This window comes from Scyliorhinus torazame, chromosome 18, assembly GCF_047496885.1.
Source record: "Scyliorhinus torazame isolate Kashiwa2021f chromosome 18, sScyTor2.1, whole genome shotgun sequence".
Taxonomy (NCBI): domain Eukaryota; kingdom Metazoa; phylum Chordata; class Chondrichthyes; order Carcharhiniformes; family Scyliorhinidae; genus Scyliorhinus; species Scyliorhinus torazame.
The window spans coordinates 59,510,133-59,529,455 of NC_092724.1; the positions used below are offsets into that span (position 1 = coordinate 59,510,133).

General features: G+C 49.4%; 1 protein-coding gene across 1 annotated transcript in view; it reads left to right on the forward strand.

Moving 5' to 3' along the window:
- The first annotated feature begins 12,024 nt into the window (after positions 1-12,024).
- Positions 12,025-19,323, forward strand: part of LOC140394734 (procathepsin L-like) — a 70,638-nt gene continuing 63,339 nt past the window's right edge. Inside the window, exons 1-2 of the mRNA XM_072481951.1 lie at positions 12,025-12,156; positions 14,936-15,058. Of these exons, the coding sequence (XP_072338052.1) occupies positions 12,025-12,156; positions 14,936-15,058 (255 nt within the window). The remainder of the gene's footprint in view (positions 12,157-14,935; positions 15,059-19,323) is intronic.

The window sequence follows — 19,323 nt, forward strand, 5'->3', positions numbered from 1 at the left end:
CATTGACCGGCCGGTGTAACGGAGAATACCGCCGGCGGGTCGGGGCAGAAATGTGGTGGGGCGGAGAATCCAGCCTCCCATGTTCCTTGGGGACTATGGTAACTTTCAACAGTGGATGATAAGTGACAGGTGAAATAAATAAATCCCATAATTGTTACAGTGCAGAAGGAGGCACATTGTTCCTGCACCAGCTCTCATTGTTCCTGCACCAGCTCTCATTGTTCCTGCACCGGCTCTCATTGTTCCTGCACCGGCTCCCATTGTTCCTGCACCGGCTCTCATTGTTCCTGCACCAGCTCTCATTGTTCCTGCACCGGCTCTCATTGTTCCTGCACCGGCTCCCATTGTTCCTGCACCGGCTCTCATTGTTCCTGCACCGGCTCCCATTGTTCCTGCACCGGCTCTCATTGTTCACCGGCTCTCATTGTTCCTGCACCGGCTCTCATTGTTCCTGCACCGGCTCTCATTGTTCCTGCACCAGCTCTCATTGTTCCTGCACCGGCTCCCATTGTTCCTGCACCGGCTCTCATTGTTCCTGCACCAGCTCTCATTGTTCCTGCACCGGCTCTCATTGTTCCTGCACCAGCTCTCATTGTTCCTGCACCGGCTCCCATTGTTCCTGCACCGGCTCTCATTGTTCCTGCACCGGCTCTCATTGTTCCTGCACCAGCTCTCATTGTTCCTGCACCAGCTCTCATTGTTCCCGCACCGGCTCTCATTGTTCCCGCACCGGCTCTCATTGTTCCCGCACCGGCTCTCATTGTTCCTGCACCGGCTCTCATTGTTCCTGCACCATCTCTCATTGTTCCTGCACCAGCTCTCATTGTTCCTGCACCGGCTCTCATTGTTCCCGCACCGGCTCTCATTGTTCCTGCACCAGCTCTCATTGTTCTCGCACCGGCTCTCATTGTTCACCGGCTCTCATTGTTCCCGCACCGGCTCTCATTGTTCCAGCACTGGCTCTCATTGTTCCTGCACCGGCTCTCATTGTTCACCGGCTCTCATTGTTACTGCACCGGCCCTCATTGTTCACCGGCTCTCATTGTTCCTGCACCGGCTCTCATTGTTCCCGCACCGGCTCTCATTGTTCCTGCACCGGCTCTCATTGTTCACCGGCTCTCATTGTTCCTGCACCGGCTCCCATTGTTCCTGCACCGGCTCTCATTGTTCCTGCACCGGCTCTCATTGTTCCTGCACCAGCTCTCATTGTTCCTGCACCGGCTCCCATTGTTCCTGCACCGGCTCTCATTGTTCCTGCAACGGCTCTCATTGTTCCCGCACCGGCTCTCATTGTTCCCGCACCGGCTCTCATTGTTCCCGCACCGGCTCTCATTGTTCCCGCACCGGCTCTCATTGTTCCTGCACCGGCTCTCATTGTTCCTGCACCATCTCTCATTGTTCCCGCACCGGCTCTCATTGTTCCTGCACCAGCTCTCATTGTTCCTGCACCGGCTCTCATTGTTCCCGCACCGGCTCTCATTGTTCCTGCACCAGCTCTCATTGTTCTCGCACCGGCTCTCATTGTTCACCGGCTCTCATTGTTCCCGCACCGGCTCTCATTGTTCCAGCACTGGCTCTCATTGTTCCTGCACCGGCTCTCATTGTTCACCGGCTCTCATTGTTACTGCACCGGCCCTCATTGTTCACCGGCTCTCATTGTTCCTGCACCGGCTCTCATTGTTCCTGCACCGGCTCTCATTGTTCCTGCACCGGCTCTCATTGTTCCTGCACTGGCTCTCATTGTTCCAGCACCAGCTCACATTGTTCCTGCACCGGCTCCCATTGTTCCTGCACCGGCACTCATTGTTCCTGCACCGGCTCCTATTGTTCCTGCACCGACTCTCATTGTTCCTGCACCTGCTCTCATTGTTCCAGCACCGGCTCTCATTGTTCCTGCACCGGCCCTCATTGTTCACCGGCTCTCATTGTTCCTGCACGGGCTCTCATTGTTCCCGCACCGGCTCTCATTGTTCCCGCACTGGCTCTCATTGTTCCTGCACCGGCTCTCATTGTTCCTGCACCGGCTCTCATTGTTCCAGCACCGGCTCTCATTGTTCCTGCACCGGCTCTCATTGTTCCTGCACCGGCTCTCATTGTTCCTGCACTGGCTCTCATTGTTCCTGCACCGGCTCTCATTGTTCCTGCACCAGCTCCCATTGTTCCTGCACCGGCTCTCATTGTTCCCACACCGGCTCTCATTGTTCCTGCACCGGCTCTCATTGTTCCTGCACCGGCTCTCATTGTTCCTGCACCGGCTCTCATTGTTGCTGCACCGGCTCCCATTGTTCTTTCACCGGCTCTCATTGTTCCTGCACCAGCTCCCATTGTTCCTGCACCGGCTCTCTTTGTTCCTGCACTGACAAGGAAATCAAAGTTGACAGAGTTGATAGGAATTTGGAATTCAAAACACACACAGATCAGTCGTGATCCTATCGAATGGCAGACAGGCTTGATGGGCTGAATGGCCTACTCCTGTTCCTTTTGTGCATTCCTCATTGGATCAAACCACGAGAGAAAATGCAGAGCTTATTAGTTTGTATGAATGGGAGCTTCCGCTTCGTTGGAGAAGCAAAGATGGCAAGACAAGAATATGTTGGTTACAATAAAACCGCAACAAACCTCTGCACCGACTCGAAACCAAAACTGTGCACAAAACCTTCCCGTCCGACCTCTGGAACCTTTCCTACTGATAATGTAAAATTCAGAAAAGAAACAAAATTACATTTTTGACCTGTGGTTCCTGGAAATCTGTGTGCTGTGTGTGCCTGTTGTGTAGTGAGCTGACTCTGGGGCGGGGGCACACACTCAGCTCACTCACATTCCATCATCCTGGTCTCAACACACAGCAGGGTGAATGGACAGAATCATTGACATCATTGGCTTCTAAAATCCTCAGGTGATACCCAGTGATCGAGACAAACAGAAAATTAATCAAAAATAATTAAAAGAGGAATTTGATTCTTGAGCAACATTCTGAGAGTCATGAGACAATCCCACATCATTTGTTCGTTACTGTCCTCCATTTCCCAGTCAATGATGTGTCCATAGATCTGAAGGATGGGTCCTGGGAGGCTGTGTGTGTATATAATGTGGGAGGACACCCGCCGTTCAGTCGAGCTGCTCGGGGGATCTCTCCAAGGCGAGTTTGTTAATACAAAGTTTCTGTCTCATTCCTTCCAGTGTTCATTGATAAGTGACAGGTGAAATAAATGGGTGGAGTGGGATGGGTTCAGTTCCCATTCTGAGTGTTCGTCCAGATGGAGCGGGGGATAAATTCACCGGTTTCAGTATTCTGGGAAAGTGTTTGAACATGTTTGGAATCACCAAGTTAATTAACTCCTCCTCCTCTGTGTTATATTTTAAATATCTATTTTCAGATTATGATTGATGCCGGTAAGTTTGGCATTTATAACTAGCTGTCCCGAGCTACTTTGAGAAGGTTGTGGGGAACCTTCTGTTTAAACTGTTGCAGTCCTTGTAGTGAAGGTGCTCCCACAATCCCATTCAGTAGGAATTCCCATGACAATGACGAGAGAGCAGCAATATATGTCCAAGTCCGGATGGTGTGTGGCTTGGAGAGGAATGTGGAGTTGGAGATGTACCCAAGACACTGCTGCTCTTGTTCTTGGTGTTAGAGGTTGTAAAGGAAGAAATAGCCTTGTTAATTTGCTGCAGTACATCCTGTAGATAGTACGTACTGCAGCTGTAGTGTGGTAGACGGTGCAGGAGAAACTGAGTCTCGTAGCAGGAGCACCAATCAAGTGAAATGCTCCGTCCTGGATGGTGTGTTGTTGTGGCTGCACCTTCCAGGCGAGTGGTGATGATTCCATCACACTCCTGACTTGGAGCTTGGAGATTTAGGAGAGACTGAATGGTCAGGAGGTGAGACACTTGTCTCGGAATACCCAGCCTCTGCCCTGCATGTATAGCCAGAGTGTTGATACGGCTGCTCCAGTCCAGCTTCTGCTCAATGCTGTGCACTAGAAATTGGCAGTGAGAGCATAAAGGGGATTTTATTTTTAAATAGAGAAACCAAGGTGCAAGGTCAATGGCCAACAAAATGACAAATTTGTAAAAAAATTGGAGGAAAGGGAAACTAAATTAAGGCGTTCTTGGCAATGTCAAATTTACAAGTATTACAATGGCCCACAACTTCCTTTAGAATAATAATCTTTATTGTCACAAGTCGGCTTACATTAACACTGCAATTAAGTTACTGTGAAGATTCCCTAGTCGCCACACTCCGGCGCCTCTCCGGGTACACTGATAGAGAAATCAGAATGTCCAATTCATCTAACAAGCACATCTTTCGGGACTTGTGGGAGGAAACTGGAGCACCCAGAGGAAACCCACGCAGACACATGGAGAATGTGCAGACTCTGCACAGACAGTGACCCAAGCCGGGAATTGAACCTGGGACCCTGGTGCTGTGAAGCAACAGTGCTAACCACTGTACTACCGTGCCACCGAGCATTGCATTTAGGGGGAACCCCAATAATGCGCTGGGAAATCCTTCTAGGAAGTTGCCATGTAAGGGCTTACCTGGCAATTGTCCAGAAGTGCTAACTACCTCTGGACAATTGCAATGGGCTGGGAGCCATCTGTCAAGAAGTGATGTAAATCACTAACTGTGATGAATGGGTATTGTGCCTTTAAGATCATGCATGTAATGTCCCTTTAAGACCAGGTTTGGAACCCTGGGGGACTCCGCCTCAGGCTCCACCTCCCAGGGGCCGGATATAAGGTGACGTCCTGTGGGCGGCGCTCAGTGAGCACTCATCTCTCTGGCTGGTGAAGTTCTCTGTTTATTAAAGCCTTTGTTTCACGAGTACACTCTCTCGTGTCATGATTGAGGGTATATCACTAACCTTGGATGGCTCTGCCAGTTCTAACTTGATGTTTGCTCTGAATAAGTTAGAAGAAACAAAAATCACTTCTAACGCCAGAAAAACCAAAATCCAGCCTTGCGTGGAACACCCCCAATGCACATGACCCCGCAGGGGACCCAGCACACCACCCACGCCCCTGACCCGACCAAACCCCCCCTTCCAGAACCCTCCTCCTCGCCCATCCGATCCTCCCCCCTCCTGTTCGACCCAAGCTTCCTCCCGGATTGACCACGCCGCCCCTCATGCCAATCAGTGTATCTATGCTCCACATGAACCTCCTCCCACCTCTCTTTATCTCATCCCATCAGCTTCTCATCCAGTTCCGCTTTTCATCATCTGCTTATCGAGCTTACCCTTATACTTCCTGCTTCCTGTTCTATCGGTGAGTCCCTCATTCCAACCACTCTGTGGATAGAGACGTGTCCCCTGAACTCTCCATCCGATTTGTTAGTGAATATCTTATATTTATATTTATCACTAGGCTATCAAACTTTTTCATAATCTGGAGGCCATCCATTAGGTTACCCATTAGCCTTCTCTTCTCCTGAGAAAATAGTCCCAGCTTAATCGATATTCCTTGTTCTGAGCAACCTCTCAGTTTTGGCATCATTCGAATAAATCTTTTTTGTACTTTCTCCAGTGACATTTTTTGGCACTTTAAGGGTTGCGTAATGTTACACCAGCTTTCCTGACCAGAATGGAGTTAATTGGATAATTCTCCAGTCAATCACTTCTGAATAGCCCAATTATCTTTTATTGGCAGATACAGAAAATAAACCCTGGTCAAATTTGAATAATCATTTGCTGGATGTTCAGTATAAGTTTTTGAAGTACTAACTTCATGGGCAGCACGGTAGCCTTGTGGATAGCACAATTCCTTCACAGCTCCAGGGTCCCAGGTTCGATTCTGGCTTGGGTCACCGTCTGTGTGGAGTCTGCACATCCTCCCCGTGTGTGCGTGGGTTTCCTCCGGGTGCTCCGGTTTCCTCCCACAGTCCAAAGATGTGCGGGTTAGGTGGATTGGCCATGATAAATTGCCCTTAGTGTCCAAAATTGCCCTTAGTGTTGGGTGGGGTTACTGGGTTATGGGGATAGGGTGGCGGTGTTGACCTTGGGTAGGGTGCTCTTTCCAAGAGCCGGTGCAGACTCGATGGGCTGAATGGCCTCCTTCTGCTCTGTAAATTCTATGATAATCTATGATAACCCCGTGACATAATAATTACACTGGTACTTTAGACATTGAGAGGTTGGTGATGTGTTAGGCAGGTCGGTTCGGTGTGGACTGCACTTGATGCAGTGATACGAAAAACAGACCTCTAACACTGTAGAAGATCCAACACGGTTTTATTGAACGATAGAACTAACATACATATTTAACTGTGGGTCGACACGATACTGAACTGACTGGAGACCTTGTACTAGCCTGACCAGACTTACCAGCTACCGCATGGTGTTTGCATTGTGCTAGCTCGTGGACTCTGACTGTCTCAGTGGCTGGGTCTAGAGAGAGCGGGAAACCTAGTGCCCTCTGGCTTTATAGTGGTGGGGTCCTGTCTGGTGATTGGCTGCACTGTGCTGTGTGCTTACTGGTCATCCTGTGTGTCAATTACTGCCTGTCTGCATCTCATTATATACATGCGTGGATATTATGACATCTCCCCTTTTGTAAAAACTAACGTGTGGATGCTTATAAATATATATATATATGTGCCTGACTATGTACAGAAAGATGTCTAGACGAACGTATATACATAGGAAGGTTGTGATAGTGCAGATACATGGCTAACGAAACAATATTTACAGAGGTCCAATTGGTGAAGTCACAAAAATGTACAAAGCTCAGTCTATAGATTTAGTCTTTGTGGTGGGTGACGAATTCTTGTTGATCACCGCAGAGGCGGATTAGGAGCCGCCTGCGCTTGGAGAGGCGGGATCGCTGGCATCGCGGTGGGCGCGTGGACCGGCAGGATTGCTGGTAGGTTGGTGGCCTCGTGGGCGGGTACGTCCGGAGGAGGCATCGTAGGCGGCGGGGCACACTGGTCAGGTAACGGGCGTGGAACTCTTTGCAGTGCCCGTCTGTTGAGCTGTAGCAGGGAGCCATCAGCCATGTGGACAAGGAATGATCTTGGGGCCACTTGTTTGGGCACAACAGCTGTGGCTGACCAGCCGCCCTCAGGCAACTGTACGCGAACATGATCAGTTGGAGCCAGCTCGGGCAGATCCGTGGCATGGGCATCGTACGTGGCTTTCTGTTGGGCCCGTGACTGCTGCATTTTCTGTAGGACCGTGAGGTGGTCTAGGTCGGGAACCTGGATGGCTGGAACTGTGGTCCTCAGAGTGGGATTCATGAGCATCTGGGCTGGAGACAATCCAGTGGACAGTGGGGTGGCCCTGTATGGCAGCATCGCCAGGTTAAAATCGGAGCCTGAGTCTGCAGCTTTGCACAGCAGCTGCTTTACAATGGGGGCCCCCTTTTTCGGCCTTCCCGTTTGACTACGGGTAGTGGGGACTGGAGGTAACGTGACAGAAGTTGTAGGACTGTGCGAAGTCAGAACATTCCTGGCTGTAAAAGCAAGGACCGTTGTCGTTCATTACCGTGAGAGGTATCCCATGCCTGGGGAATGTTTCTTTGCAGGCTTTGATTACCGTCTTCGACATGAGGTCAGACAGTTTCACTACTTCTGGGTAACTGGAGAAGTAGTCGACCAGGAGTACGTAGTCACGCCCCTTGGTGTGGAAAAGGTCTACGCCTACTTTGGACCACGGAGAGGTCACAATCTCGTGCTGCTGCAACGTTTCTTTGGGTTGAGCTGCCTGAAACATCTGACAGGTAGGGCAATTGAGGACTGTGTCGGCAATGTCCTGGCTGATGCCCGGCCAATAGACCGCCTCCCGAGCTCTGCGTCGGCATTTCTCGACCCCAAGGTGACCCTAATGAAGTTGGCCCAGCACCATAGCTCGCATACTCTGAGGAATTATGATTCTGTCGAGTTTCAGAAGGATTCCCTCCACCGCCATCAGGTCGTCTTTTACGTTATAGAACTGGGGACATTGTCCCTTCTGCCAGCCATTGCTGAGGTGCTGCATCACGCGCTGCAGCAGAGGATCCTTGGCTGTCTCCTCACGAATTTGGACCACCCGTTCGTCAGAGGCCGGAAGGTTCGAGGCACACAACTGCACTTGGGCTTCTATATGGCAGATGAAGTCACTTTGTTCATGCGGTATGGTAATGGACCTGGAGAGGGCATCTGCAACGATCAGCTCTTTACCTGGTGTGTAAACCAGTTCGAAGTTGTAGCGGCGTAGCTTTAGAAGAATACGCTGTAGCCGAGGTGTCATATCTTTTAAATCCTTCTGGATTATGTGGACTAGAGGCCTGTGGTCCATCCCTACCGTGAATTTCGGCAGGCCATAAACATAGACGTGGAACTTGACTATGCCTGTTAGGAGGCCCAGACACTCTTTCTCAATCTGAGCGTATTGTTGCTCAGTGGACGTCATGGCCCTGGAGGCATACGCCATTGGAGCCCAGGACGCGGAGTCATCCCGCTGGAGGAGCACCGCCCCAATGCCGTCCTGGCTTGCATCAGTTGATTGGATTGGTTTCCTTGATTGGATCGAAGAATGCTAGGACCGGGGCTGTCGTGAGTTTCGCTTTCAGCTCGCGCCATTCCTCTTCATGCGTGGGCAGCCACTGGAATTCCATTGACTTTTTGACGAGATGGCGGAGGGCTGTGGTGTGGGATGCCATATTGGGAATGAATTTCCCGAGGAAGTTGACCATTCCGAGCAAGCGGAGGTCCGCCTTTTTGTACTTCGGTGTCCTCGTGGCGTTGATCGACGAGACCCTGTCGGCAACTGGCCGTACGCCCTGCTGCGAGATGTGTTCACCTAGGAATTTGATCTCCGATAGACCAAATGAGCACTTGGCTCTGTTGAGCTGAAGACCATGTTCATGGATTCTTTGGAATACCTGCTTGAGGCGAGCGATGTGTTCCTGGGGCATTGTGGACCAGATAATGAATTGTCAACGTACACTCGCACTCCCTCGATGCCCTCCATCATCTGTTCCATGATGCGATGAAATACTTCGGAGGCAGATATGATGCCAAAAGGCATCCGGTTGTAGCAGTAATGACCAAACGGGGTGTTGAACGTGCACAGCTTGCGACTGGACGCGTCCAGCTGTATTTGCCAAAAACCCTTGGAGGCATCGAGCTTAGTAAAGAATTTGGCATGAGCCATCTCACTGGTCAACTCTTCTCATTTTGGTATCGGGTAATGCTCCCTCATGATGTTTCGGTTTAGATCCTTAGGGTCAATGCAAATGCGAAGCTCCCCTGACGGCTTCTTGACACAGTCTGTGGGCTCTGTGACGTTTGATATGATGCCCTGGTTTTGGAGGTCCTGTAATTGCTTCTTCAGACGATCCTTGAGGGGTGCCGGCACCCGGCGAGGTGCATGAATTACAGGGGTGGCGTTCGGCTTGAGCAGGATTTTGTATCGGTATGGGAGCGTGCCCATTCCGTCGAACATGCTGTGGTACTGCCTGATGATGTCATCTATGCCGGCTTGCAAGTTTCCAATGGGCGAGGCCGTCGCCGGTGATGATGACATGGTGTGGATGCGTTGAACAAGGAGCTTGCAGGCATGAGCACCGAGCAGAGACACTCTGTCAGGCCCGACGATTTCAAACCGCAGCGTCGCCTTGATCGCCTTATTGGATACCCCCAGTTGGCACGGGCCACTGGCAGCTGTGGCATTGCCATTGTAGTCAAGGAGCTGGCAGGCCGGTGGAAGAATGTTCGGTTTGGCGCGGATGGTGTCGAGGTCGGATTTCGAGATGAGGTTCGCCGATGCACCGGTGTCCAGTTTGAACCGGATGCAGGCCTTGTTCACTGTGAGGACTCGTCGTCGGGATCCACACTGAGGATCGAGAGGCATTGCGTAGGTGTGGTGGAAGGCAGCGCATGTGTCATTATGATGCCCACCCGGTATGGGGACTTGAGGCACTCAGCATCAGGGTCCATTGGGCTGTTGGGATCGGAATCTGCCATGCCTTGTTGTATTGAGCGGACACTTCTGCGCCGCAGCTGGGATCGCTGGCTGCTGAGCAGTGGAGCAGATCTGCAAAGGGCTGCGTAGTGGCCAAGCTTGCCACACTGTAGACACCGGCATCATTTTGCCGGACATTGCCGCTTTAAATGAGCGGAGCCACAATTCGGACACGTCATGACGTCGATGCCAGTGCGTTCCGTGCGCCATCGCGCATGCGCAGTGCGGTCGGTCGACATACGCACTTGCGCAGTTAGGTTGTCGGGCTCGTCGTCCACTCGGTCGTGGTGCGCATGTGCAGGGACCCGGGAAAAGCGCGTGAAACGGCCACTCTCCTCGATGCTCAGGCCCTGCATCTGTGCAATGGCCTGCACCCGTTCCGCTTCGTGGGAGGGCAGCTTCGCAGTTTCTGCCGCCCTGATGTGGGAGTAACGTTTCTTATTTTTTTAATTTAGAGTACCCAATTCATTTTTTATTTCTTTATTTTTTTCCCAATTAAGGGGCAATTTAGCGTGGCCAATCCACCTAGCCTGCACATCTTTGGGTTGTGGGGGCGAAACCCACGCAAACACGGGGAGAATGTGCAAACTCCACACGGACAATGACCCAGGGATGGGATCGAACCTGGGACCTCGGCGCCGTGGGGCATCAGGGTTAACCCACTACGCCACCGTGCTGCCCTGAGTAACAATTCTTAGCATGCTCATGGACAACGCATGTCTCGATAGCAACAGAGAGGGTCAACTGTTTGACTTTCAGGAGCTGCTGCCGAAGGGAGTTGGAGTGGACCCCGAAAACGATCTGATCCCGGATCATGGAATCAGCCGTCGAGTCATAGTTACATGACTGCGCTAGGATGCGGAGATGAGTGACGAAGGACTGAAAAGGTTCATCCTTACCCTGAAGCCTCTGCTGGAAAACGTACCTTTCAAAGCTCTCATTCACCTCAATGTCGAGTGGCTGTCAAACTTCAGCAGGACTGTTTTGAATTTTGTTTTGTCTTCGCCGTCAGCAAACGTGAGGGAGTTGCAGATGTGGATGGCGAGGTCCCCTGCGGTGGAGAGAAATAGCACGATCTTCCTGGCATCCGATGCTGCTTCGAGGTCGGAGGCCTCGATGTACCAGAGGAACTTTTGCTTGAAGAGCTTCCAATTTGCGCCAAGGTTGCCGGAGATGCGGAGGAGGCTGGATGTTTTCCATGTCACCAGCTGCTTGCTGGTCAATGCTGATTCACTCGAGGTAGGTCCGTCAATTTTCAATATCACTCCGTGGTACCATAATGTGTTAGGCAGGTCGGTTCGGTGTGGACTGCACTTGATGCAGCGATGCGAGAAACAGACCTCTAACACTGTAGAAGATCCAACACGGTTTTATTGAATGATAGAACTAACATCTTTAACTGTGGGTCGACACTATACTGAACTGACTGGAGACCTAGTACTAGCCTGACCAGACTTACTAGCTACCGCATGGTGTTTGCACTGTGCTAGCTCGTGGACTCAGACTGTCTCAGTGGCTGGGTCCAGAGGGAGTGGGAAACCTAGTGCCCTCTGAGTTTACTCGGCAGCTGGCTCCTGATGCAGAACTGACACCAACAGCACAAGTTCAATTCCTGCAACATCTGACGTTACCAGGAGGCCCCGCTTTCTCAATCTGATGTGAGACCCCTAGGTTAAATCAGCACCAGTCAGCTCTCTCTCTCCTGTGAGACTATGGTGATTTTCATTTTAGATATTACCTTCCTGACTGAGGCTAGAATGTTAGTACTGAGCACAGACCACCACATCAGCACAATTTAAATTAATTTCACAAGTTTTCTGCTCTTCACAACACTTAGTCTTAACTATTGATTAATTTTAATTCAATAGATTTAATGGCAGGAAGATTCCGATCCACTGACAATGAGCAAGAAATATATTATCTGTTCAATGAAGCTAAAATGCAAAAAGGTGACAGCAATTGATTGAGCAGGATAATATTGGCAGCATATCTATACCAAACAGCTATTTTCCCAGTAATCTGTGAGTATTGTCCGCTCCATGTCTGATGCCATTGGTTTTGCTCCATTAGATTGTCCATCATGAAGCTCTCTCTGTTTCTGGGCTGTGTGCTGCTGTCGATTCTGGTTGTAGCTTCAGGTCACACATTCGATTCAAAACTGGATGAAGACTGGAAGAGCTGGAAATCTCAATATAAGAAACAGTACACTGAGGTAAAAGGGGAATTTGTTCTAGTGTGGAGCCTATTCCAAACATTCAGCTCACTGTGATGGGGGAAGGGGTTCCACACACTCACTAAATATTGACAATTCGTAATTGAAGTTAACATGGGAGAGGAGGGCTATTTGTTGGGTGGAATGGATATGTGCAGTGAAATAAAAAACATAATTCCATGGCAATTCTCCCAGTCTTTGACCCCAACAGATGGCTGACAGATTTCACAGTGAAACAGTAGAGCCTTACGGAAGAATTTAATGTAGATGACAATGAACCATTGGCTGGCGAGCCGGTGTCAGACAACCGTCACCTAATTTCCGAAGGCCTATATGAGGCTGGCAGGTGTGCATTGCTCCGTAGTGCCACTGGGCAGGTGCTGCTGCTGCCAGTGATGAGCCCTCCCAAGGTGATTTTGAAATATATCACCATTCCTTCACTGTTGCTGGGTCAAAAACCTGGACCTCCCGATCCTAACTGCATCGTGGGTCTACCTGCACCACATAGACTACTGTATTTCAAAAAGGCAGTTCACCACACCTTCTCAAGGGCAATTAGGGATGTGTAATCAACGCTGTCCTAGCCAGTGATCTCTACATCCTGTAAGTGAAATTTTAATAGGTTACAGGCCGCAGGTGAGTAACAGTGGACTGGGGGAGGGGGAGATGACCGCGCAGCAAGGGAAAGGGCTTGGCTCCCAACGGGGCCCCCACCTCATTGATGCTGCGTGACCTGATGAGGCACTGAGTTCCTCTGAACAAGTGACACATTTCTGGAAGCCTGTCACCAACGCAACAAGGTTTGCTTCACGGGCTTCCTGCATGGTGGACCCCTGTCTACCACTGGGTGAACGCCAGTGGTGATGGGATGAGGCCTTTAATTGGGCATGAACTGCCCACCTAAGTGGTTGAATAGCCATTGGGGTCGGAAGGCTGTTCATGAGTGTTCCTTCCTAGGTTTAACTGGGTTTAGACAGAAAGGCATAGGGATTCCCACCAATTTTAAAAACCATCTTGCCACCAAGCTCACATGAATGAAATGAATGAAAATGAAAATCTCTTATTGTCACAAGTAGGCTTCAAATGAAGTTACTGTGAAAAGCCTGTAGTCACCGCATTCCGGCGCCTGTTCGGGAAAGCTGTTACGGGAATTGAACCGTGCTGCTGGCCTGCCTTGGTCTGCTTTCAAAGCCAGCGACTTAGCCCTGTGCTAAACAGCCCCTGCAGGGAGGGCATTAAATTTACGCCTTTGGTGTCACTCAGTTTACTAGACCCCTGCCGAAGCTACTGTAGAAACCATGGGCACGATCCAATTGCCACATTGTATCTCAAAAGCAGCTCACCACGACGCAGCATGGCTGATGAATGCCGAGAGACCCCGCTCCCAGGATGTACCCGGCTCGCAAGGCACAAATGATGTAATGCGATCTTGCGAGATGCTGTGACGTAAATCCCGCTGATTGTGGGTGGGATCATGTTTTGGTAAAACTGCATATTAAAGCGAGACAGCTCGCCTCACTTTAATGTGCAGATTCTCAAGGTAGCTGAGGCTTTGTGATTTAGCCCCTTCGCCTTGAAGATCACGGGTGAGTGCAGTTTGGTACTGGTCTCCACAAATGGGGACCAGACAGAATGGCACTTGTGGGGGTCTCCCAGGGGATTGGAGGCACCCAGCTGCATGCCCTATGGGCAGGGTGGTGCCCTGGCACTGCTGGCACCACCTAAGCACCTTAGCAGTGCCAGCCTGATACTCTGGCTGTGCCAACCTGGTATCATGGCAGTGTCACCAGGGTGTCAGCCTGGCACTGCCATAGTGCACAGATGGCACTGGCATAGGCCGGGGGTGTCCTGCGTGGTTGTTGGGGGGCTTCATGGAGGGCCCAGGACCCTCCCATAGTGTGTTCGGGCTGGGTGGTGTTGAGGGTCGCTTCAGGGGCTTTGGAGATCAGGACGCCATTTAAAAACGGCCCCTCAATCTCTCACTACACCGGAGAGCTCTGCTCACTCGAACAAAACGGGTCTACGTGCGGCCTCGGCCACGGGTTCCCGCTGAGGCCCCTTGTACACGCTCGTTATGGGACTTTCTTCCCAATTAGTTGAATCGCGCCCCATAAATACACCTTGAGCAGCTTCCGGACCATCCCCTTTCAATAAAAGTAAAGTCGCCATAGTCCCAGATGACCATAGACTGCTTTCCCCTTTGAGGGGGAGAGCTGACTGGTGGTGATTTAACCCGAGGATCACCGCACCTCAGACGAGGGGCAAGGTTGAGAAGGTGGAGCCTTCACGAAGAACCTCAGTCGGTATGGGAAGTGAACCCATGCCATTGGCCTGGCTCTGCAGCACAAACCAGCTGTCCAGCCAACTGAGTTAAACCAACCCTCTTTTTCCATCTATTGACATTGTCATCATGTTCACCAATCAGAACATAGCTGTAAAATTAACGGGATAGCGGAGGCAAATCTGATCTATAAAATGCATGAACTATATTGTCCCACTGCTACCTTATTTTCTGTTGTTTGTTCCAATGTTGAGGAATAAAGATGTTGATCTTGTTCAGCTGTTTACTCCTACCATAATTCTGTCACTCTCTCAGAGATTGGTTTATTTTTCTGTATCTGTGGGAAAAGGAGTAAGTGTAACTTCTCCGTTATGAAAGGATAGAAACCCAACTATAAACTTTTATTTCAGCTTTACTACAGGAATCTTTAAAGCCAACGCACAATTTTATGAAGGACAAAAGATACTAGAATCTGACTGTCTTCATGTCTTTATTCAGGAAGAAGAGACCTACAGGAGAAAGGTATGGGAGGACAATGTGACATACATCGAACAGCACAATCTGGAGTACTCAATGGGGAAACACACGTTTACCGTGGGAATGAACCAGTTTGGAGACCTGGTGTGTACAAGATGTCTAGTCTGAGGGATCTAGATATGAGTTATTGTGGTGCTATTACTGAATGAGGTGTGATTGTGGTTCGTGACATCAGAGCACCTCATTATAACAAAGAAACCAACCTCCTTTACCAATATATAAGTGGGTATTGTGACTAAGTATTGTGTCAAGGTTCAAGTTCCATTCCAGGTCTTGCTGGGCAAGAAAGAGGCACTCCTAAAGTAACCAAATGGGTTCCATATCAATATATAAATTCTTCCACCATGTGCCAACGGCAGGAGGTAAGAGCAGGAGCCTCCACAATCACCATTCATAGCTCCAGCCGACAACATGCATGGACATGAGTGTGTTACCTGAACAACTTAGTCTCCTTTGGGTGGGGTGGTTGGCTGGACACCAACAAGAAGGATTTTGATCCCGGCTCTGGACTGGGTGGATTTGGGATCTTCCTCCCTGCCCTACCTAAGGTGGAGGTCGTAGCACTATGGGTTGGACCTGCCTTCGGACAGAGAACTCAACAAGACCAAGGTATGTTTTTGTCAAGATAAATTCTCCTGTCCTTTTAATACCCAAATTAATTGGGTGCGATTGAAGATTAAATGCTCTTGCCAGCGAGAAAACTGGAATGATTCCAACTGGTGCTAGTAGCAAACCTGACCTGCCATGCAAGGTACCTGCTCTTTCTAGGAAGCTCTTCAGAACAAAGAGACAACCTCTTTATAAAAATACTCCAGTTAGAAAAGCAACTGCCCCTCAGAGTTAATGGCCCCCTCTGGAGCTGTATGAATAAACATCGGTAATCCTTCCTTTTACACTGCTGGACCTGTCAATTAAAAGGTTTTTAAAAGGCAATGAAATTGAATGCAAACAATGCAGTTCAAAGCGTTTTGGCTTCTGGGCATGCACACAGGCTTGAAAAAGATAAAGGGCAATGAAATTAACATTGAACAAAACCACTTCAAAGGTTTCACCACATAAAGGGAATACTTATACCTTCATCTCACAGCTCTTTGAAATTGGCATGCTGATAGACAGTTGAAAGGATTTAAAGGCTGCAAATGGGAAGACCAATCAAATAAACCCCCACCCCAGGAAAGACCCCTGACCTGAGCCCACCAGCCCAATACAAGCTCCCGATCTCCACTTTCCGTGAAGAACCTGGAGGCAATTGTAGGGAGGGTAGTCACCCCCTTGCCAACCCTTGAACTGCAAGCCGCCAGTTCCCCATTTGTCAGGACTTGCACCAATTCACACCAACGGGACTCCCGGTTAGCAAATGAGATTCAAATTAGCGATAATTGCTTGCATGTTCTCACGGGTCTGTCAAGGAGTGACATGGTGGCTCAGGGGTTAGCAATGCTGCCTCACAGTGCCAGGGAACAGGTTCAATTCTGGCCTTGGGGGGACTGTCTGTGCGGAGTCTGCACATCCTCCCCGTGTGTGCATGGGTTTCCTCCGGATGCTCCGGTTTCCTCCCACACTCCAAAGATGGGCAGGTTAGGTGGATTGTCCATGCTAAATTGCACTTAGTGTCCAGGAATGCGCAGTTTAAGTGGGGTTAAGGGGATAGGGCAGGGGACTGGGCCTGGATAGGATACTCTTTTAAAGGGTCAGTGCAGACAAAATGGGCCGAATGGTCCCCTTCTACACTGTAGGATTTCTATGATTCTAAGTTCAGGGACGCTAGCAGGGCCGGTGGGGCAGGCTAAGAGACTCACAACGGGTGTCACAACCTGTTCAAATCCATTTTTTGCCCAATGTCCGATTTTAAAAAAACATCAGGGTTGGTGTTTGGCGCCGTCATTCGGGTGGGGCGGAGATCGAAGTGTCATTTGTAAAGAGTGACCCGATCTCAAAGTCAAAGTAAAAGCCCCCTTTCCACACCCTGCCATTTACATCGGAATCCCGGAAAGCAGGGGAAACACCCTAACCCTAGAAGACAGAAGTGTACACTCCCCCCACCACACAGGTTACCCCCCTGCCCCACACCCCTTACACACCATGCAGGCATCAGGATGACCCAACCCCCCACCCATCATCGCCAGCACGGGGTATCATCTCCCCCATCATTTCCGCCCATCCCTCACATAACAGGAAGATCTCAAACTGAGATCCCGCGGCAAAAATCCCATTATGGCCCTCTCACAAGAGTCAGCGGCCATGACGGGATCTGGGCCCGTGGCAAAGCGGCCCAGGAAATCACAGCCCTGATCTTTGTGTAACAGTTACTTTCCAGTATGATCAGAAATGGGAATACTGTCCAATTATCTCTCTAAGTCCAAGGGTCCTGAGGTCAATTCTAGACCAACTGCCGCCTGAGCCGTGAGCAGGGAATTAAAACTGGACTGGTGATGGAACCTGAGAGACTCCTGATCGGGATGGTTCAGTTATTGGTGGACTTTATCCACTCTCCTCACTGTGATACTCTGAAAGCGATCTGGAAGATTTTACCAAAAAATTATTAAATTATTTCACACAACTGAGGCACAAAATGCATAATCACTGCTGCCATTTTGATTGTTGAACCTGAGAGATACTTTATCACCTTCAAGTCCTGCACCCACCTGGAGAGTGAAGAAATGGATGGACCATTTACCAGCAGTCCTTTAATTTAGTCGAACGTTAGGCATGAGTATGGGGTGTGATCGCTGCTTGATACTTTGATCTGTCTATTTATTTAGCATTTATTTTGCATCCCTTGAGAGAGTATTTAAGAACCAACCACCTTTGGTCCGGAGTCACATAAAATCACAGAATTTACAGTGTAGAAGGAGGACATCAGTCCATCGAGACTGCACTGGCCCTTGGAAAGAGCACCCCACTTAAGCCCGCTCCTCCACCCTATCTTCGTAACCCAGCAACCACACCCAATCTTTAGACACTAAGGAGAATTTTATCATGGCCAATCCACCTAACCTGAACATCTTTGGACTGTGGGAGGAAACTGGAGCACCTGGAGGACACCCACGCAGTCACAGGGAGAACGTGCAAACTTCATACAGGCAGTCACCCGAGGCTGGAATTGAACCTGGGTCCTTGGAGCTGTGCGGCAGCAGTGCTAACCACTGTGCCACCGCGCTGTAAGGAAGATAGATTTCTTTCCTCAAAGGACAACACAGTTGACAATGGTCATCATTAGACTTTTCAATTCCAGTTCTATTTTTAATTGAACTCAAATCCCACCACCTGCCAGAGGATTACCTTGAGCCTCTGAATTGTTCGTCCAGTGATAATATCCCTGTGTCATTGCCTCTTCACTCAGCAATGGATGAGAATGTAGCCCTGTGAGCTTATCAACCCTCCTCCTACACATTCTCCACAAAAGGTCAGGCAGTTCATTAATGAATGTCCATATATGTTTGACTTTCTAGACTGATAAAGAGTTCAATGATTGCATGAATGGATTCCTCCCAATTGAATCTGATAACGCGACTAAAGAAGTTGAAGAAGATGAAGAATTTGATGATGCTCTGCAAGGTTTAACTGTCAACTAATGTAAAAACAGGCTATGTTACTTCAGTGAAGGATCAGGTAAAAATCGGTCAGGACCCTTCAAGTCTTCATTAAGTGTAAGGTTCTGGAGAAATTTAAAAGTTATGATGGGCATGGAGAAACCAAGATTGAAGGTTTTGCTACAGTTTTAGTTCCTATTTACCTGAAAATGCCTGCCCTGCTTGCTGGTTGATATTGTTTCTACACATTGCTTGTGGTCTCCCCTTTGCTTTAGATTTTAACAAAAATATAACATACATCATTTCAACCAATTATCATACATATGATGTGCACAGCATAACAATTCAGATTATTTCCAATTACAGTGTCCACTACAGATTCAGTCTGTCAGGCTTCTTTCGATGTCTCGTTGACCTTCTAAGCTTTTGTTGATCTGCCGAATCTGCTTGACATTCTAGTGGCTCTGAAGATTCCTCTATTGGAACTGCATTACTCTGTGCATCTTCAGGTGCTACACTTGATTCTTGTTCAGGTTGCGTTGGTTTGGAGAGACAGAAATTTTCACACACATCATCTGCTGACAGTGAAGTAACAGGTTGCTGAATTTTTAACAAAGCTCTTCAGTTCCTCCTGTGTGCCTGTCCTTGTTCTGTGATGACTGTGTAGGATCTTGGACCTATCTTCTGTATCACTTTTACACACTTTGACCAGCCATCAGGATCCTCCACCCTTATATATCATTGTATTCTAAAGGTTGTAGAGACCTGGTTGACCTGTCATAGATTCTCTCCTGCTTCCTCTTTTGAGACTGCAGT